This window comes from Juglans regia, chromosome 9 (genome assembly GCF_001411555.2).
Source record: "Juglans regia cultivar Chandler chromosome 9, Walnut 2.0, whole genome shotgun sequence".
In the NCBI taxonomy this organism is placed as follows: Eukaryota; Viridiplantae; Streptophyta; class Magnoliopsida; order Fagales; family Juglandaceae; genus Juglans; species Juglans regia.
Genome location: NC_049909.1, coordinates 23,582,085 through 23,603,964, shown reverse-complemented (window position 1 = coordinate 23,603,964; position 21,880 = coordinate 23,582,085). Strand labels below are relative to the sequence as shown.

Genomic DNA, 21,880 nt, shown 5'->3' with positions numbered 1-21,880 from the left:
AGCAATGACCCAAGTACATAGAGTAGTGTAGGATAAAACTTTAAACTCCTCTAATGATCTCTCTCTGTCTTCAAACGTCCTGGCATTGCGTTCCTGCCACAAGCACCACATGATACAAATAGGTATGATCTTCCAAACCACTTTAATCTGCTGCATGCCTTCTATATTTGTCCAGCTGGCCAGCACTACCACTACAGTCTCCGGCATAGCCCAAGCTAACTCTACTCGACCGATCACCTCATTCAACAAAGCCCTTGCTGTCTCACAATGTAAGAGAATGTGGTCCACCGACTCTCCCCCTCCCCTACACATGCAACACCAATCTTCTATGATAACCTTCATTTTCCTCAAATTGTTAGTTGTGAGAATTTTGTCCAACGATGCTGTCCACATGAAAAAAGCAACTTTGGAGGGTGCCTTGTGTCTCCAAAGTCTTTTCCAAGGAAAATAAGTGTTAGGCTCTTGAGTGAGAATATTATAAAAAGAGCGAACCGAGAATGCTCGGTTTAACGGAGTACAAGAGGCTGTAAAAATCAGCGACGCTGCTCATCTCCCAATCTTGTGCTGCTCTACTAAAACTGATATTCCAATGAATCTGATCCCCTGAAATCCCCATGACGTCTGCCATTGCAACTTCTGAATCCCTCGTGATTTGGAATAATGACGGGAAAGAAACTTGTAATGGGGTATCGCCATCTTTCTTGTACATAGAACACCAATCAACAATACAAAGACCAATGCTTTCTTAGATTTTCTGTAGTCAGAATTTTATCATGAAGCACCAGCCAACAAAAGAAAGCTACCTTACTCGGCACTTTAACTTTCCAAATACTTTTCCAGGGGTAATCACATACACCTTGGCAGGTTAAAGCATTATAATAGGAGTGTACTTAGAATCTGAAATTTCTTTCATGAGTCCACAACAATCTGTCTACACTTCCTTGGACCAACTTCAACTCATATAATCTGCTCAGAAAATCTGAAATTACGTTAACTTCCCAACCATTTACATTTCTCACGAAGTCAATAGTCCATTGAATGCTATTATTCAAATAAGAGAATGAATTAGACGAGTAGTTGGTGTTCAAATGAAGTAAAAGGAGCTTATGGGATGGGATTATGGAAATCAATTTGAATGGGTTGGGGGAAGTTTGTTAAACATGTCAAATTTAAGGTGGGAAATGGATCAAGAATTCACTTTTGGCATGATAGTTGGCGTGGAGAGTTAACTCTCAAAGATGAATTTCCTTCTCTTTTTCAGATTGCAAGAGTAAAAGGAGCTTATGGGATGGGATTATGGAAATCAATTTGAATGGGTTGGGGGGAGTTTGTTAAACATGTCAAATTTAAGGTGGGGAATGGATCAAGCATTCACTTTTGGCATGATAATTGGCATGGAGAGTTAACTCTCAAAGATGAATTTCCTTCTCTTTTTCACATTGCAAGGCAGCAAGATGCTACTGTGGTTGATTCATTCTCTTATTTGAATAAATAGCATTCAATGGACTGTTGACTTCGTGAGAAATGTAAATGGTTGGAAAGTTAATGTAATTTCAGATTTTCTTAGCAAAGTATATGAGTTGAAGATGGTCCAAGGAAGTGTAGACAGATTGTTGTGGATTCATGAAAGAAATTTTAGATTCTCAGTACACTCCTATTATAATGCTTTAGAGAAGTTAGAGGTACTAATGGAGTGGGGATGTGGAAATATATTAGAAGAGGATGGGTGGTTTTTTTTCATCATACTCGTCTTCTGGTGGGTAATGGATCCAGGATTAAATTCTAGAAAAATATTTGGTGCGGAGATACAGCCTTACAAGATGTACTTCCCTCTTTTTTCCAAATTGCCAGTGACAAATAGGCCTTAATAGCGGAGGTGATGGGAACATCGGGTGAGCAACTTCATTGGAATATCAGTTTTAGTAGGGTTGCGCAAGATTGGGAGTTGATTAACTTTGCTGACTTCTATAGGCTCCTTTATTCTGTGAAGCCAAGCCATGTACTAGAAGATGGTTTGTGGTGGGTACTCGCCGGGAAAGGTGCCTTTTCAGTTCGCTCATCTTATAAGGCTCTCACCCAAGATCCCAATATTCGTTTCCCTTGGAGAAGGTTATGGAGACACAAGGCGCCCCCCAAAGTAGCTTTCTTTGTGTGGACAACATTTTTTATCAAGATTTTCACAACTGATAATTTGAGGAAGCGGAGAATTATTATTGCAGATTGGTGTTGTATGTGTCGGGGAGGGGGCGAGTCAGTAGATCACCTATTGTTACACTGTGAGATAGCACGACTATTGTGGGATGGGGTGCTGGGTAGAGTAGAGTTGGGTTGGGTTATGCTAGAGATCGTAGTAGCAGTTTTGGCTAGTTGGCCAATTTTTGGAGGGGTACATCAGATTTCAATGGTATAGAAGATGATTCTGATGTGTATCATGTGGTGTCTATGATAGGAACGTAATGCGCGGACATTTGAGGACAATGAGAGATTGATAGAGGAACTTATAGCTTTCTTTTATAGCACGTTATGTACTTGGGCCAAGGTTGTTGATTTCAACGGCATGGCCCTCCATGATTTCCTTATATCTCTTGCACCCTCTCAGTCAGGGTTGTCTCTGTATATATATAATTTGTTTACTTATAAAAAATAAAAATAAAATCCCCACATACCCTCATATTTAACATCTATCACATTTTCCCATAATGCCTCGCTTTCTAAATGATATCTCCATGACCATTTCCCACAAAGAGCTTTATTAAACAGCCTCAAGTTACGCACACCCAAATCATGATTTGAAATTGGTTGACATACCTTATCCCAACTCATCAAATGATATTTCTTTTCTTCCCCTATACCTCCCCAAAAGAAATTCCTATCGATCTTTTCAATTTTCATAGAAACCCCAACCAGTAAAGGAAAGAGAGAGAGGAAATATGTTGGAAGATTGGACAACGTACTCTTGATTAAAGTGATTCTACCCCCTTTAGACAAGTATAATTTTTTCCAGCTGGCTAACCTCCTCTCAATCACTCCTTCCCAAATGGAAACAGATTTATGCGAGGCACACAGGGGAAGACCAAGATACATCATAGGCAGCGACAATATTTTACACCCCAAAATATTAGCCAGATCTAAAATATTTGACACTGAGCCCACAAGAACAATTTCAGACTTGGTTAAGTTAATTCTCAATCCCGACACAGCTTCAAAACATAGCAAAAGAGCTCTTAAGGATTGAAGTTGATCTTGATTGGCTTCACTTAAAATTAATGTGTCGTTGATGAAAAGTAGATGAGAAACAATCACACTACTCCGAGAATCACAGCCCACTTCAAAACCTGACAAAAGGCTACCTCCCACTGCTACTTCAATCATTCTACTCAATGCATCCATGACAAGAATAAAAAGAAAAGGAGATATTGGATCTCCTTGTCTCAAACCACGTGAACTGTTAAAGAAACCAACCAGGTTACCATTCACCAAAATGGAGAATCTTGGCATAGAAATACAATGCTTTATCCACATACACCACCTCTCACCGAAACCATATGACCAAGTAAATACAATAGAAATTCCCAGCAAACATGATCAAACGCCTTTTCCATATCCAATTTAACCAAAACTCCAGATTCGCCCATTTTAATTCTGTGATCCAAACATTTATTAGCTGTTAAAACTGAATCTAATATTTGTCTTCCTCTCACAAAAGCATTTTGTGACTTCAATATAATTCTTCCCATTACTGCACTCATCCAATTGGCCAGCACCTTAGAAATTATCTTGTAAACCCCATTGACCAAACTAATTGGCCTGAACTCCCTCATAGATGCTGCCCCCACCTTTTTAGGAATCAAAGTTATAAAAGTAGCATTGATACTTTTCTTGAATTTCATAATACCAGAAATACCTTCATAATGTCTTCCTTCACAATGTCCCAACATGCTTGGAAAAAAGCCAAAGAAAACCCGTCTGGACCCGGAGCCTTGTCTTTAGCCATTCCTTTGACAACATCAAGCACTTCTTCTTCTTCAAAAACTCTCTCCATCCATGCTGCACTTTGTTGATCAATTGCATCAAAAGACAAACCATCTAGCTTTGGTCTCCACGAATATTCTTCCTTGAACAACTTTTAGCCTTTTATGCATGTTTATAATGCATTTTGATTTCTTGGCATTGCCATGTTAACAAAACATGTCTTTTTCAGACAGTAGAACCTGTATCTGTCCTCTATTAATATAGTAATAATAACACTTCCAAGGTTTTCATTGAGATTATTTTTCATGTGTCATTACAAGCATTTTTTTTTTTATAAGTACAAGCATGTTTTTTAATTAATGACTATTAACGTTGTTTTCCTGATTATTAATTGCTCCTTTGAACAGATAGTGGACTTCTGTTGTGGTGCTAATGATTTTAGTGTCCTGATGAAGAAAAAACTGGAAGAGACAGGCAAGAAGTGCTCTTACAGAAACTTTGATATCTTTCAAGCGAAGGTAATCTTGACCTCTTCTCATAGTGATCCTTTTATTTATTTTTGATAAGTAAATAAGTAGCTTTATTGAATAGAATGAAACTAGGCAATGCCCAAGTATACAGGAAGTATACAAAGTGAGACACCTAATTACATTCTAGTGAGCTGAAAAGAAGATAGAAACTCATGGACATTCCCACCCTTTAATACAATAGCAGAAAACCACTGTAAAAGAGAGAATATAAAAAAATTCCAAATTTCCCCTACTATACGCTCCTTGTTGTTAAAACACCTATCATTCCTTTCCGACCATAGACACCACATTAAGCACAAAGGTATCATACGCCACGCTGCTGCCAATTGTGCACTGGTATGCCTCCTCTTCCAGCATGCTAGTAATTCCACCACACTCTTAGGCATTACCCAACTCAGTCCGGCTCTATCAAGGATACTAGCCCATAATTCCCCCGCCACCTCACAATGTAAAGCAAGTGATCTATCGATTCTCCATTCCTTTCGCACATGTAGCACCACTCAATGACCACCCTACCCCGTTTCCTTAAATTATCAACCATCAAAATCTTTCCAAGCGCAACTGTCCAAGTAAAAAGCACAACTTTAGATGGAGCTAGTGCCTTCCAAATACTCTTCCACAGGAAGAAAGTGGGCTGTTGTACTGTCAAGGCCTTGTCAAAGGATTTAACAGTAAACTTGTTTCTCCCATGTGAATCCACAACATACGGGCACCCCCATTTCCGCCTACCTTTGCTGAATACAAGAAACTATAAAAGGCAGTCATCTCATCAAGTTTCCAATCCTGAGCATTTCTAGTAAAAGTGACATTCCAAGTTGCCGTCCCATTGGCACAACACAGTAAATCTGAAACTGCTGCATCTGATTTCCAGCCATGTTAAATGCGACTGGAAAGACAATGGAAAGAGAGCTCTCCCCACTCCAAGCATCGAACCAAAAGTGGAGTCTTGCTCCATCACCCACACCAAACCTAATATGTTTTTCAAAGGTGGTCCACCCCTTTCTAATAAATTTCCATAGGCTTACTCCATATGACCCTCTCCATCCCCCCCACTCACCACCATACTTGTGTCCAATTACCTCTCTCCACAACGAGTTTCCTTCTATTTGACACCTCCATAACCACTTGCCAAGAAGGGCTTTGTTGACGATGCTCAAGTTTCGCACCCCTAATCCCCCATTCGCAATCAGACAGCACACCCTTTTGAAGATGTTAAATGCGACTTGATCCTTTTATGGGTATAAAAAAAGGAAGAGCCCTTTTCAATGACTTCTAAACATGTCTGTGGTAGAGATAATATATGTACACGGTTGGACATAGGCTTTGAAATGTGGCACTGTGTTGGTGCAACAGAGGATTTTTTTTTTTTTTTAATTCCAGCTCCCATTCTTGTTTTCTCACAAAGGTGAAAATTGTTGGTTAAAAATCTTCTCATAAAAAATGGGGGGACTTACAGGCTGAATTTTTTTTTGATAGGTAAACAAAATTATTATTGATCATAAGAATAAATAGGCAAAAGTCCAATCACACAGGAAATATACAAGAGCATCACTTATGCATAGTAATCTAGTGATACAAGAAATTCATGGATGTTCGTGCCGTTAAAGTCAATTACAATTGACTAATGGAATAAAGTATTAAAAAGTCATTTCCACCATAGGCATATTTGAATCATTTTCCATATTGCTGCAATCGTGAATTGCCTTGAAGACCTCTCCAAGATGCTAGAAGATTGATAAATGTTAAGAAAGAAATGGAGGCGCTAGGCTCCATTACTTAATTGCACAGGCTCTACTTTTAGGTGCTTCAGCCTTATTGGCTGAAAAGCAATACTTTGAAGGGAAACTATGATATGATAAAAGATTTCAAAATAAATTTGAATATCACTTGTAGATATTGTACTCTATTACTTAATTGCACAGGCTACTGAATTCTAAGTAGTATAAATGGGTAGCTGGCATTTACTCTTTGTTCTTTATTCTGATCACTCCAAAAATTTTGCTTGATTAACTTGTTTCTTTTGATTTTACTGATAAACAAAAACTTGTTTCTTTTGATTTTGCTATTTTATGTCATTTTTTGTTGGGTGATAGAAAAAGGAAACAAAAAATTACTTGGTTTTGTCGTGAACCTTTGGCAGAATGATTTCAATTTTGAGAAGAGAGACTGGATGACCGTCCAACCAAAGGAGTTACCTACAGGATCACGATTAGTAAGAAATGATGGTCTTTTCCATTTAAAAATGATAATGAATGTCTGTATGAAAGTAGAAATGATTTACTACTATTTTTTGTTTTGCTTGAGTAGATCATGGGGCTAAATCCTCCTTTTGGAGTAAGAGCAAGTTTGGCAAACAAATTCATTGACAAGGCTCTTGAATTTAATCCAAAGATCCTTATTCTTATCGTTCCGCCAGAGACAGAAAGGTTCTCTCTCTCTCTCTCTCTCTCTCTCTCTCACACACACGTGCGCGTGCCCATGCACATACACACACGTTTGACTTTGTTCGGTATGGAGTGGTAAACACAAGTAATTTCAACTGTAAGCACAGTGACAATGAAAATGGCTCCTCCTTTAGTAAGATGATATGAACCATTGTTGGATACCTCTATACTTGGTGCACCTGGTTAGATAAAAGGAAATTACCTCATGATCTGCTATTTTATGTTTGTTACCTTTCACCAGATTAGATAAAAAGAAACCACCTTACGATCTTGTTTGGGAGGATGAGCAGTCTTTATCAGGAAAGGTAATGTAAGATTATTTCGCGTAATTCTGTTGTGGCAAACTCTGAAAGGTTAACGGTACTTTTCTTGGTATTACCCTTTTCAGTCATTTTATCTGCCTGGATCAGTTGATGACAATGAAAAACAAATGGATCAGTGGAATGTGAGGACGCCTCCACTGTCTCTTTGGAGTCGTCGCGACTGGTCTGCTAAACACAAAATCATTGCTGAAAAACATGGTCACCTCTCCAAGCAACAAGAAGGATTAGATATTGAAAAAAACCATCCTGAGAATAGAATCCATGATCATCCAGTTGACAGTCATGATCATTGCAGTGTTACTTCTGCAATGATTGATGATCTTCCCACACAAACTGATGGACCAGAAAAAATCAGAGGTGGCGCAGTTGTCAGCAAATGTGATAAAGAAAGCTCCCCTCGCAGCAAGGGTGATAAGGAAAGCCTCCAGAGTGAGGGACATGTGAAGAATCCGCCCAAAGAATACTCTGAAAGAAAGAGGAAACGTGATAACCAAGAGTTAGGAAAACGAAATGGTGAGATATCATCAGATAACAAAATGGATGGTGGAAGGCCTCGCCGTGCTTCGCCCAGTATAGTTGACAGCAGATCCTCGTTGGAAAATAGGCAAACCAAATCTCGTGAGATACCTTCACATACCGAGATTGGTGAGAATGGCCATCAGCATTTTGAGCCGAGCACATCTGGTTCTCGTTTGCAGTTTGCAGCAGCTTATGGTGGGAACCAGGCCAGGATTCCTGATGATATGGGCAGAATTTACTACAAGAGCGGCAACGTGTCCTACTCGAGTGGGACCCATAGGCCGCCAATGGACGCCAGTCCTGGTTCTGATTATAGGGGCAGAAACTGGGAGGAACAACTTGCAGGGCGCATGAGAGACAGCTCAGACAGTCTTAGTTATAGATCTTACGGCACTAGGGTGGAAGAGATGCCCACAGGGGACAGCGATATAAGGTCACAAGTTCGCCTTTATGGTCAGCACGACCCTGATCCGCCAAGGCATAATTACTTAGCTGGTCATGATCATCGATACAGCCAGATCGAATCAATGCCATCTACTTATGGTCATCCAAGTATGGCAGCTGACTTGTCATCTTACAGGATGAATGCATCTGCAGCTGACTTGTCTTACAGGATGAATACATCGGCAATGCAGCGATATGCACCCCGACTGGATGAGCTGAATCAGTTCACAAGACCGATGAACACCTTCGGGTTCGAGCCCTCTATTTTGAATGTAAACGGCTTTTATAATTATCCAGAATCACAACCTCGGTATCAAAACAGTATGATGGGTTTTGCTCCCAATCCTCGCCATCCCTATCCTCACTGAATTGGGTAGCTATGGTGCCCACGTACCATTTAGGCTTTAGCCTAAGTTGTTGTCTTGCAATGCGTTGTGTGCTCACACGCGAACCAACTATGTACGTTACACTGTATGTTATATACTTCCTGTTTAAACTATAAATTGCTCTCCGCTAGCAAATGATGCAGTAGATGAAGTGATTAATGTAACAAATTGTTTTCCACAAAGAACAAATCATTCCCTGTTTCGGTACATCACAGCTTGCAAGGCCTGCGCCTTTGAGATATTGAGCAATCATGCTAAATTTCATCTTCCTGTAACAGTTTTGAATCTTGATAATCATAAATTTTTATGGTAAGAGTACTCTCATCGGATTAGCTAAAAGTTAAATTGTATTTAGCTATTAAAGAGTAAAATATGCTCACATTGGATTAATCAAATTTTAAATATTTAGAATTTAGTTACAGTGATTTTTAAAAGTTTTTTCAAATTTGAAGGTTACTGTACATACATCAAACATATATTTTATTAATTATTTCTCTCTTTCTTTCTATCACATATTTTATCACAATTAATATATTAATTTGACTTAGTGATATATTAATTTAATAAGAACATGATTATTAATTAACATATAATAAGTAGAATAGTAAAATATGATAAAATTAAAAAAATTAATAATTAAAAAAATTAAATATTTTTAAAATTATTAGTTATTCATGATCATATAATGAATAAATGTATAGTCTAATATGAAGATTTGATGTGAATAATTAAAATCAAATTCATCTTATATTATTTTATTATTATATAATAAAAAAATAACTATTTCAATATAGAGATTTATGTTAATAAAATAGTTAAAAGTTAAATTTCTCTTATATTCATTAAAACTATCTTTTAATTTTAATTAATCCAATAAGAGTACTCCGTGAGAAAAAAGTTGGCAATTTGAAAATGCCATTTCTCCTAAACTTGTGTACAGTGCACATTCACGTGGTTGCATCATTTACCATATTTTAATTAATTTTTTCAGAATGCACATGGCCGTTAATGTTGAGTATATTTTAACCAATTCTTCAATGTTGACAGGCGTGATAATGTTGACTATATTTGAGTAGAGTACTGCTATAATTCGGGACCCAAAAAATATCTAGTGTAATTTTTTTTTTCCACTAATTTTTTTAATTATTTTTATTATTATTTTTTAAAAAATTTATAATATTATTAAAAAATATTTTCTTAATCATTCAATACAAAAATAAAAAAAATCCAATTCGAAACATTTTTTGAGGCTCGAATTCGAAACATAAAACATTTCTCTTTTAGTAGTGACGGCATGTTCGAATTCAATGTCTACCACCCCGCGGTCCCCCCCACCCACCACCTTGGATCCTTGACCAAACCCTCCACCATTACATTCAAGATCACACAGAGGAAGAGAGAGAGAGAGAGGAAATGGAAGGTGAAATGAAGAACTTCATCAAGGTATGGATAGTAGTGATAGTATCTCTGTGTTATTGTTATTATGCAGTTGCGCGAATCAGAGGGTGCATGTTGAGGCTCCTCTATCTCCTTCCCATCTTTTACCTCTTCACCATCCTCCCCTTGACTCTCCACACTTTCCATTTTGGTGTCACCACAACCTTCTTCCTTGTTTGGCTTGGCAACTTCAAGCTCCTCCTTTTCGCCTTTAATCAAGGCCCTCTATCCCCACCCCCTCAAAACCTTTTTCATTTCATCTCCATCGCTTGCCTTCCAATCAAAATCAAACAAGACCCAACTCTGAATAAAGATCATAAGCCTCTAAATACCAGAAACGGCAAAAACCCATCCTACCAAAAAGCCAAAAACTCCAAACAATCATCTCCAAATTTAGAAACACCTTCGAACCCCTTGACCACAAAAGTGCCTAGATCCATTTTGTTTCTCATCAAAGCCTTGCTTCTTGCTATGATAGTACGAGCCTATGACCATAGACCAAATCTGCACCCAGCCGTCATCTTAGCTCTGTACTGTGGCCACCTCTACCTAGGCGCAGAAATTATCCTAGCCCTAGCTGCTGCTCCTGCTCGAGCCATCTTTGGCTTTGAGCTGGAGCCACAGTTCAATGAACCCTACCTTGCCACCTCACTGCAGGACTTTTGGGGTCGTAGATGGAACCTTATGGTCACAAGCATTCTGCGCCCCACAGTTTATAACCCGACACGTCGTGTCTTTGCGCGTGTCGTTGGGCCACGCTGGGCCTCATTGCCGGCGGTGTTCGCGACCTTCTTGGCCTCGGGCCTCATACACGAAGTAATATATTATTATGCAACTCGTGCAAATCCCACGTGGGAGGTGACGTGGTTCTTTGTCCTACATGGCCTGTGCGTGGTGATCGAGATAGTGGTGAAGAAGGCGGTGATGGACAGGTGGCAGTTGCATAGGGCAATCTCGGGACTGTTGACTATAGGATTTGTAGTGGTGACGGGCGCATGGTTGTTCTTCCCGCAAATATTGAGAAGTCATCTCGATGACAAAATTATACATGAATCTTCAATTTTGATTGCTTTTATAAGTTGGCCCTTGTGTAAGTTGTAACTTTGTTATTCAACAATTTGATATTCCAATATGAATAATTTTATTGGAAATTTTTTAAAATCTATTTTCTAAATTAAATCATACAATGTAGATAGTATGTAGTGTAAAAATGTTACGGAAATAGAAAAAAAGTATTCATGACAGGTAGGGAAATACTTTAGCTACTATAGAATTACACAAAAACAATCATATAAATTGAAATAGTTTGATGTGATTCGTCATATTGTAAAGTTATTTTTATTATAAAATAGATATAACAAATCAGATAAAATCATATTAACTTGTGAAATTATTTTATATAATTTATTTATAGTTGTAGTAGTACTCTTAAAGTTAAAAGATCACAATTGAGAATATTATACCGACAAGCTTGTTTACATTGGACATTAAAAAAGAAAAAAAAGACATGGCCACCATTACCTAACGGTTAAATATTTGATGAAAGGATTTGGAATGGGTCAACAAAGGTGACCTTGAAAAATAAAGTAGAGAATCTCAAACTCAGAGAACCATTTTCAGACAACGCATATTTATTATTAATCGAGGACTTGATTTTCTTTCTTTCTTTTTTATTCACTTTGGTTTTTGTTGATTCCTTACCTTTCAAGTTTTGTGTAGGCATATGAAACCTCAGCCTCAGATAGAGAACATTACATTATCAAAATCTTCGAACAACTTTGACGCAGTTGGAGACCGGTCAATCTAAAAGACCAATCCATAATTACATCCAAATGGAACAATGACTCTAATAATAAATCAAATCAAATATTTGAATACTTTTTTAATTGCATCCTATTGAACTTTCCGATGTTCACTAGAATCTCCATATATAAAAAACGGCATCGTTTGCTGCTATTCTGATGTGTCTCGAATCTTGGCCGTCGAAATCGTCTGGCAGCCGTCTGAGTAGGACTCAGAGCGTTTATCCTCTCACTCACCAGTGACCACATTCACAATTTCCTCATAATTATGGGCCTTTTATTGAATTATCCATTTTTGTGTCTTAGCCACAAAAGCCCACGGGCCACGAGGACCAGGTTAAGCAATTTCACCCAACACATCAGGGAGAAACCAAACCAAACCAACCCCTCCTCCCCCGCCTCTCCCTTCCTCTGGAAGGCACCCAACCCAACTCTCTCTTTCGTTTCCCTTTTCCCTATATATACTTCCAATCAACTCCCTCAGCTTTCAGATTTGCAAGGAATCCAGAAACAATCAGATCAGAGAACATTTTTTTTTTATTCAAATTTTTGGTTTTCGACAAGTATGTGAGACTCTTCTTTGCTTTATTCTTCTTCCTATGTCCATTTAGGGATTGATCTTATTGCTTGTTATTTACGTTTATCCATTTGTATCTTATTGGTGTTTATGAACGTATTATAATTAATGTTCAATTTAGGGTTTCTGTATTACCTTCTGTGACTTAGATTTTCACGCAGTTTTTTCTTTCTTATTTGGTGTTCTCCGTGTAAACAGTTTGTTTGGTTGCTTAGAAAGCTGAGGAAAGAAATTCCTAGTTTTGAATTTTTCTCTTGGGGGTACGGAGAGTGTATGAACATTGGTTCTGCCAAGTTTGTACACCTGCTTAGCTGAAGTCGATGAGTGTTTCCGATAATAGTTAATTACCCGAATTCTATTGGGGTTTTACGGTTTATGAGGATTTAACAACTGAAAATTTAAGATTCTGATTTATATTCTGTTTCTGGTAATTGAGGTGGGTAAGAAGTTTTAAATCTTTTGGTGACTATCATAGGGAGCTGAACTTCTTGTGGAAAGCATGTGGACGGCTTGCCGTGTATCAATGAGACAAGCTTAAGTTTTCATTTACAGTTTGGTTTTGTCATGGGTGTACCCGAGCTACTGTTTTTGGTATTGGGCTTGATTTATTTCTTGATTGAATCTGCTTACACCAGTGGTATCGCTTTCTAATAAAATCTAATGCATCATAATCTCTGCTGAACAATTCATTCTGACTGACCTTTTCTTGTGATCTTAAATTTGTGTGTTAATTAATCTTACAATATTAGTTGTCTGTATCTTTTACTGCAATTGATATTCAAGTAAGTGTGCTTTTTGAGTCTTTAAGTGTTTGGTGCCCCATCCCTTCATTCATTTTTTTTTTTTTTTTCAGAAACTGATGTAACAGTGCATATTGGATAATGGCTGTTCAAACATCTGGTAGATCAGTATATGATGACGACTTTGATGAGGAAGATGGGCCTACAGTTTTCAAAAGGAGTAAACCAACGGCTAAACAAAATCCATTGAATTCAGAAGTGAACAAGTTATCATCTCAAAGGCGTGATGGACAATCTGGGAGGCAGGTCTCTGGCATACCCTCTTCCAATGGTCAAAACTTGAGTTCGCAGAAGGGTAAGATGGTTACATCTAACAAGGCATCACCAGTTAAATCTCCTGCAGCTAGCCCAAAAGCATCAACTTCCTCTGTCAAGGCATCACCTGAGAAGTCACCAGTAGCGAATTCAAGGAAACTGAGTATGTCAGACGGTCATGCAAAACACTCATCTGAACAGAAGTTGTCAAGATCTATTAAGGAGGAAATGTATTCTGCAGAAAATAATGATTCTGAGGATTCTGAAGATGACAAACCACTGAGTGCTAGACTCAAGGGGAACTCCAACCCTGCCCACAAAGGGATCGGGAAACCTATTCCTACAACATCACTGCCAACGGTGTCAAAAAATGCTGCCAAAAAATATTCTGAAGACTCAGACGATGAAGTTCCATTGTCTTCACGGTTCCCATTCAAATCCAATGTGGGCACGCCCAATAGTAAGTCATATGAGTCTGAAGAAAAGAAACCTTTAGCTTCAAAAATTCAGCAAAATGGCTCCACCTTGAGGGACAAACAGCATAAATCTTCCATGGTAATTGGTAAGAGACCCCTAGATACGGCCAATTCCTCGGATCAGTCTTCAGTTAAAAAGACAAAGCTCTCAGATACATCCACAACTGTGAAGATTAAGCAAGTGTCAGTCAAAGCAGAACTAAAGACAGATGATGATGATGACCATATTCCAATTGCTCAGAGAATAAAGAAGCCATCCGCATCTGGTAACAAATCTTCTTCCACAAAACAAAAACCTGTAAAAGTTGCTTCTTCTTCATTTAAGAAAACAACTCAGAAGTCTAAGAAAGCAGTGAAAAATTCAAAGTATATAAAGTCGACAAAAATGTCACCTAGCGCTGGTGATGGACAGAAGAAATGGACTACCCTGGTTCACAACGGCGTAATTTTTCCTCCCCCATATAAACCTCATGGAGTAAAGATGCGCTATAGTGGGAAGCCAGTTGATTTGAATCCTGACCAAGAGGAGGTGGCTCTCTCTCTCTCTCTCTCTCTCTCTCTCTCTCTCTCATTAATGTATTTTTCTTCTTACCTAATCTTCATTTCCATAATCTTTCATTTTTTCCTTGCAAATTCTATTGACTTTGCTTTTGCCACGCATTATTTCCTCATGGTTTCTGAACCTCATTTGATGTGCCTGTGAAAATTTCTATTTTCAGGTTGCCACTATGTTTGCAGTGATGAAAGATACAGATTACATGCAGAAAGATAAGTTCAAAGAGAATTTTTGGACTGATTGGCGGAAATTACTAGGTAAAAACCATGTGATCCAGAGCTTGGAGAAATGTGATTTCACCCCAATATATGACTGGTGCCAACAGGAAAAAGAGAAGAAGAAACAAATGAGTACAGAAGTAAGCTGGTGCTCTTATATACTTTGTGGGCTTGATAAGCAATGAAGTTTAGTTGATGGGCTTGATTACTAGTTTAAATCATCCTTTCTCATCATTTAGTTGGTTTTTCTTCCAAATTTTTTCGTCTACATCTTAATTACTAGTTTTCACCATAAGTGATGCCAGTGGCCAGAGACCAAGGTTTATTTGTTGAAAGAACTTGACTTTTTCAAATGTGTTCTTGTCAACAGACTATATTTTGGTATGTGATTCCATCAGTGTCCAATAATAGGATTTTTTGGGTCTGCGATTAGGCCTTTTCTCACAATTAAAAGCAATTGTAGCGGAGTTCAATACGGCTTCCAAGTGATTCACATGAAAAAGTTCTTGTTGAGGATTCTTTCATTGCATTCAGAAGCAGATGACTGTATGCTTAATCCATTATCTTTCTGATCACATCCATGCTAAGAAATAATCCTACATGATTTAAAAGAGAGTGTCGAAAATTTTTATTGCAAAATGGATGCCTTTGTCATTTATCCACATTGCTCTACATTTGAACTTCAATTGCCAATTGTTGGTAGCAGTCAGATGTTTTGATAAATGACTTGGAAATACTTGGGCCTTCCATTTTTAATCATGTTGTTTTACCTTGGGAGCTAGAATGTTATACTCCTTTCCTGATATGGAAGATAAGTTCACATGGAGCATGATGTGAATGCGACCATTTTCTTTTCACATAATTGCTTTTCTTTGCTTCTACAGTGAAGCCAATATGTCAATTCGGGTCACATGCTCCTTCTTATCAATATGTTTTTGCTTCAAAACTATTGACTTATGAGTTTCTGTTTGTGCAGGAGAAGAAGGCGGTTAAGGAAGAGAAATTGAATCAGGAGGAGAAGTATATGTGGGCCATTGTTGATGGTGTTAAAGAGAAGGTTACTTCTAGCTTTGGCTGGTGATTGAATTTGATGTTTGTTTGGACTATTAAAGTTATATGATAGATCACATATGTCAATTTTCTTCTTTGCCTAGCTAGCCACTCACTCTTGTATATGTCTTGTGTACCTGGGCTTTCCCTAGTCTTTTATTCATATTAATAAAATTTTCAAATATGAAAAAAGAACATATTCAATTCACCCCTCTTCCATTTTAGACCTTTCTAGAAACATGCTGTTGGGTTTTCTTTTTTTGATAAGTAACATGTTGTTGGGGTTTAAATGTGATTCTCCATATTTATACAAGGTATCCGCTATAGAAAAGATTTTTTCTGTGAGGTTGAAATGGGTCATTTAAGTAGTGATATCATATACTAAGATTGGATGAGAAATTTCAGACTATCAACCATATGGTTAAGGCCTTTACCTTAAGTGACTATGCAGAGCAATTGTGTTGCATTGACTGCGAGAACACTTTTAATTGCTTTCAGAATAGATAGTTCTTGCATTGTTATTAATTCATACTATCACCTACTTTCTCTGACACCTGAAAAATAATTTCACCTTGTTTTAAATTTTTTCTAGAAAAGGATTTAACCATCTCAATTTTTTACTTTGAGGAGTTTCTGATGGTATAAAGTTCACCTTTTGCAATAGTTTGATATTGCATGTCTGCTCTCCTACACTGTTTGCATGGTTTTCTATTTCATTGTATAGATCCATTTCTATTGACATTTTTCTTACCTGTGATTATGTAGACGATAAATACAATCTATTATTCCTTTCTCAGGCCTCATTGCATGTTATTGTTATCTTTAGTGTGCATCTAATTTCGTATTTTATCTCTATCTCAGGTTGGAAACTTCAGAGTTGAGCCACCTGGATTATTTCGAGGCCGTGGAGAGCATCCAAAGGTCTTATTGACATTTTCCGACCTGTGATAGTTTAGAGTTGTGTGCAATTGAATACAAGAATTTCCCACGGCTATATGTGGAAGCATTTTCTCTAAATTTTTTTATTTAATTTTGTCATTGATTGCCTTTATATGGCGTCAGATGGGAAAGCTGAAAAAACGCATTCGTCCGAGAGATATCACGATTAATATTGGAAAGGATGCTCCAATTCCAGAATGCCCTATCCCTGGCGAAAGGTTTTGCTCTTCATGATCTCCCTGTGTAGAATAAAAGCCAATAGGAACCTTTTAGGATAAGATGTAGAAGTGCTTTATCATTTATCTTCATATACAATATGTATTTGTGTATATGTTTGCATATATGTATTTAAGTGATTTTAAATATATTTAGGCCAAGATGGAAAAATCTATTTTATTTTATTTCTTATGTGAGGGTTTTTTAAGTTTTTGAATTTGTGATCTTTGGCAGCTGGAAGGAAGTAAGACACGATAATACCGTTACATGGTTAGCTTTCTGGAATGATCCAATCAATCCAAAGGAATTCAAGTATGTGTTTCTTGCGGCTAGTAGTACCTTGAAGGGGCAAAGTGACAAGGAAAAATATGAGAAAGCAAGGATGCTGAAGGTTCTTTACATGAATTAAAATTGCTGACCATTATGATTAAGGCTCTTTTCATCCATTTTCCCCTGAACCTTTCAGTAGTTGTCATGTTGCTAGTTTGGGATAATATTGAAGGATCTTATTATTCTTGCTAAAAACCTTGTGATTTTGAGCACAGGACTACATAGAAAACATCAGGGCTGCATACACGAAGAATTTTACAAGTAAAGATGTCATGAAGCGGCAAATAGCAGTTGCTACCTATCTTATTGATAAACTAGCTCTGAGGGCTGGCAATGAGAAGGTATATTCCGAGTAGATGGCATATACTTCAGTTGTGCCTATATATTCCTTAAGCATTCCCTTCTCTCAACAAACAAACAAACAAACAAGCAAGCAAGCAGGCGAGATGATGAACAAGGCTTTTTGTATGCTTGCTAATAAGCACTTCATAAATAAGTTGTGTAGCTCTGCCATGAGTTGACGGATTAGGCTTTACAATCTCAGCTGTGTTCTTTCATCCTTGTTAGGCAATATATTTGGAACTACAAAAGGCAATAAAAGATGTTTAGCTTCAAAGATGACTGGCATTCTGTGGATTCCCTCTGCACTAGTTATTTCTTTTGATTTTCTATGTTTGTTTTTCAAAGGTTTGCAAAACACCTAGTGTCCTTGGTTACGCCTATTGATATTAATACATTTTTACTTTTTAAAAAAAAAAAAAAGTTTGCAAAGGTTGCTGTGTTGGTGTTTCTCTTTTATTCATCCTGTGTACTTGGGTTATAGCTTTTGTGTTAAATAAAATTTTCTATTACTTATCCAGCAAAAAAAGGTCACCGTGTTGCTCACATTTCACCTCTTTGTTTGCTTTTAGCAACTTAGAATTCCGAGTGGAAATTAGATGTTCAAATCCTTGTGTTTGCATTCCGTGTCAAACAAGGTATCTTGGTTTTTCTTCATATTATCAGTTGCCTTCCTGCAGGATGATGATGAGGCTGATACTGTTGGTTGCTGCACATTGAAAGTAGAGAATGTTAAGGCAGTAGCCCCAAACACGTTGGAGGTATGGTGGAACAAGTTTTAGAAGTTTTAAACCATCCTGGATAGTTCCTTGCTCATACTTTATTACCAGTGATAACCAGGGAACTCTGTTTTTGATAAATTCAGTTTAACTTCCTTGGTAAAGATTCAATTAGATACGAAAATAAAGTTGAAGTCGAGCTTCCTGTTTACAAGGCAATTATACAGTTCCAAGCAGGCAAGTAATTTGGATCATCGTTTTAGGGGATAGATATATATGACTGATAAATATTTATGAGTGAAGCCAATAGTATATATTTTCTCTTTGCTCCAGGAAAAAAGGGATCTGACGATCTTTTTGACCAACTGGACACCAGTAAATTGAATGCCCATTTGAAAGAACTGATGCCTGGTCTTACAGCAAAAGTCTTCCGAACATATAATGCATCCATCACGTTGGATGAGATGGTAAGATAACATATGGACCTCACTGAGATAATTCCCTTGTTTATGACGAGTGTTTAATGCCTTATCTAGTCTTTTTGTTTTATTTTCTTGTAGTGTTTTTTTCTTTCAAGGGGATTTTTGTTCAAATTCCTGTTAAGATATATTCCCTCCCCCCCTAAATTGCTTCATGTTTATGACAGTTGAATATAGAAACTAAGGATGGAGATGTTGCAGAGAAAATTGTTGTTTACCAGCACGCAAACAAGGAGGTAAAGACAATTCCTCCATGTAAAAGTCTTAAAAAGTTATTTCAAGATTTTGTTCCTTTTGAGTTACTTGTGGCATATAAATTCTGGATTTTCTGGTTACAGGTCGCAATCATTTGTAATCATCAGCGCAGTGTTTCAAAATCTCACAGTCAACAAATGTCGAGATTAAATGAGAAGATTAGCGAGCTTCAGGTAGAGTAACCTTATGCTCAGCGAAAGACATGGGTGGTCATGGACAAAGTACAAAGTAATGATCTAATTTGGTCTTGAGAGAGAGGTTCTAGATTGATGGACCAATCATTTTTGCTGTGTGTGTGTGTTGTTGAAGAAATAAATAAACTTCAATACCCGCTGGCATGAGAAGGGACTGAAGAATGAAATTACAATTAAGTGTTGGATGGCACACGCATACATATTGGTGGTTCTATTGAGTAGACCTTTATCTCATGATGCTTTAAGATCGGAGATATGTCCTAATATTTTCCGTATCCTTTCTGTCTCATTCTGCTATATTGGAATATAGCATCACCTTTGTTATGCATATCTGGGATGTACAGTGCGTGGGTGTTCATGCATTTGCATTTGCCTCGTGGTGTTGGTTAAGTCCATGCTTATCTGAATCTTCTCTTTTTTCTTTTTTGGGTAGGGCTTGCTTAAAGAGTTGAAGACAGATTTGGACAGGGCAAAGAAAGGGAAGCCCCCACTAAAGAACGCTGATGGAAAGCGAAGAAATTTGGCTCCTGAAGCGTAATATTACCCGTTTCCTTTTTATAAGCAAATTTATTGTCCTCTTTGGCTTTGCTATTTCACTGCAGTAAGAATTTATGTTAAACAGGATAGAGAAAAAAATTGCTCAAACCAATACGAAGATTGAGAAAATGGTACGGGATATGAAGACCAAAGAAGATCTGAAAACCGTGGCATTAGGTACGTCCAAAATCAACTACCTTGACCCTCGAATCACAGTTGCATGGTGCAAACGGCACGAAGTTCCCATTGAGAAGGTAAATAGCTTCTGCAAATGTCTTTTGGCCGAAATATCTTACCAACAATCATACAAACATTTATACATATATATATATATATATATGTATGTTTGTGTGTATGTATGTATGTTTGTTACTTAAAAAAATGTCTGTATGTATGCTCGTGCACAATTTGCTGCACTTATTTTTCAGGTATAATATCTTCTTACTTTTCCAAACTTCCACAGATATTCAACAAGTCTCTGCTGGCGAAGTTTGCATGGGCAATGGACGTAGATCCTGATTTCAGATTCTGATATTTTGAAATGATACTCACTTGGTCTTTACTTCGCCTCCCCCACCCCCCTCCCCACCCTGAACATAAGTCCTTTTTGTTTTATCCTTTTTCCATTAAAGATACTCACAATTTTTTCTTTTCTTCTTCTTAAAAAAAAAAATTGTAGTATGTTCATCTAATCTAATTATGGGATGAGTTACCCCCTTCCTCGACCCATTTTTTTCGTTTTACAAGTTTAACGGCAACAATTGTTTGCTTGAACTTTCATTTCAAACATTTTATTTCAATGGTAAAATGTTATAGAACAAGAAAATGTAATGAAAAGAAGCAAATTTCGTTGTTTGTATCATTTTTTTGTGCCATGGATGATTTGGCTTGTTATACGATGTTGTTCATATTTCCTGTTTTGATTTATATAGGATTATTCAGTAATGTATCAAAATAAACATTAATGGGAGTCCCCCCGAGAGTCAGATTTTTGTGCTTGAGAATGGGATTCTTTTTCTTTTTAGCACAAGGATAATGATCATCCTTGTCCACACACACACATAAAAAGAACTGGGAACTTGTGCTATATGTTGTTGTCATTCTACAAAGCCTTGTCGAACATCATCAACCCCTTAGCTTTAGTCTATGTTTTATACCATGTTTTTGGTTGGTTGAACTATATTTAGGGTGATAAAGGGCCCCATTCGATCAGCTTATTTTTAACTATGGTTGCAACCAACTTAACAACATTCCTAAAATAATGATCTATTTTAGGGGTGTAAACTCAAACCGGAAAATCGGACCGAACCGGATCGGTTTTGAACTGGTCCGGTTCGGAACCGGTTTTTAAAACGAAAAAACCGGCCGGTTCTGGTCCTGTTCCGGTTTCGGGATTTTTTGGACCGGACCGGACCGGTTGATTAAAAAAAATAAAAAATAATATTTTTATATATAAGTTTTATACAAAATATTTTTTATATATTAAATATTAATATATATAAGTTTTATATATAATGTATAATTATAAATTTTTATGTGAAATTTTATATATAACATATATATTCATATATATGAAATAATTTCTTATTATAATTTATAAATTATTACATAAAATGTTAATACTAAATCACTAAAAGTTTTTAACTAATACTAATATATAATTTATAACTATATTAATAATCTAATATTAATACTATTATATAATCTAATATATTAATAAAAGTATAAAACAGTTTTTTTTAAATCAATTTTTTTTTTATAAACAAATTTTTAATGATAAATTGTGAAATTTACATTTTAAAAAAATTGAAAAATCGGACCGGATCGGATCGGAAATCGATAAAACCGGAAGTACCGGTTTAGGAGGATAACCGGTACGTAATCGGTTTTGAAAAATATAAAACCGGTACATACCGGTTCGGTCCTAGATTTTATCCAAAACCGGACCGGACCGGACCGGTTACACCCCTAATCTATTTTAAGGTGAAAATGAGATATCTGTTGTTCTACCACACAGAATTATTTTATTTTTTCTTTTCAAAGAATTTACACACACCCAAACAATCATTGTGAGGATTGAAAG

The 21,880-nt window shown here is 37.0% G+C and overlaps 3 protein-coding genes across 4 annotated transcripts in view; all 3 read left to right on the top strand.

The window, feature by feature from the left end:
• The window catches only part of LOC108994155 (protein ENHANCED DOWNY MILDEW 2-like), a 28,004-nt gene extending 19,141 nt beyond the window's left edge, over positions 1-8,863 (top strand). For both annotated transcript variants that reach the window (XM_018969268.2, XM_018969277.2), the window contains exons 15-19: positions 4,380-4,490; positions 6,643-6,714; positions 6,810-6,928; positions 7,188-7,251; positions 7,335-8,863. In XM_018969268.2, the coding sequence (XP_018824813.1) occupies positions 4,380-4,490; positions 6,643-6,714; positions 6,810-6,928; positions 7,188-7,251; positions 7,335-8,600 (1,632 nt within the window). In that variant the 3' untranslated portion in view covers positions 8,601-8,863. The remainder of the gene's footprint in view (positions 1-4,379; positions 4,491-6,642; positions 6,715-6,809; positions 6,929-7,187; positions 7,252-7,334) is intronic.
• A 1,035-nt stretch (positions 8,864-9,898) lies between these two features.
• LOC108994148 (probable long-chain-alcohol O-fatty-acyltransferase 5) lies at positions 9,899-11,178 on the top strand. Its single transcript, XM_018969253.2, has one exon. The coding sequence runs from the start codon at positions 10,032-10,034 to the stop codon at positions 11,154-11,156; it is 1,125 nt and encodes a 374-aa protein (XP_018824798.1). The 5' UTR covers positions 9,899-10,031; the 3' UTR covers positions 11,157-11,178.
• A 1,060-nt stretch (positions 11,179-12,238) lies between these two features.
• Positions 12,239-20,659, top strand: LOC108994140 (DNA topoisomerase 1 alpha-like). The gene is made up of 16 exons (XM_018969241.2): positions 12,239-12,420; positions 13,288-14,494; positions 14,685-14,879; positions 15,716-15,796; positions 16,651-16,710; positions 16,852-16,946; positions 17,179-17,335; positions 17,490-17,615; positions 18,294-18,374; positions 18,479-18,569; positions 18,666-18,799; positions 18,979-19,047; positions 19,150-19,239; positions 19,694-19,794; positions 19,883-20,051; positions 20,261-20,659. The coding sequence occupies exons 2-16, from the start codon at positions 13,316-13,318 to the stop codon at positions 20,327-20,329; spliced, it is 2,697 nt and encodes an 898-aa protein (XP_018824786.2). The 5' UTR covers positions 12,239-12,420; positions 13,288-13,315; the 3' UTR covers positions 20,330-20,659.
• Positions 20,660-21,880: the final 1,221 nt, after the last annotated feature.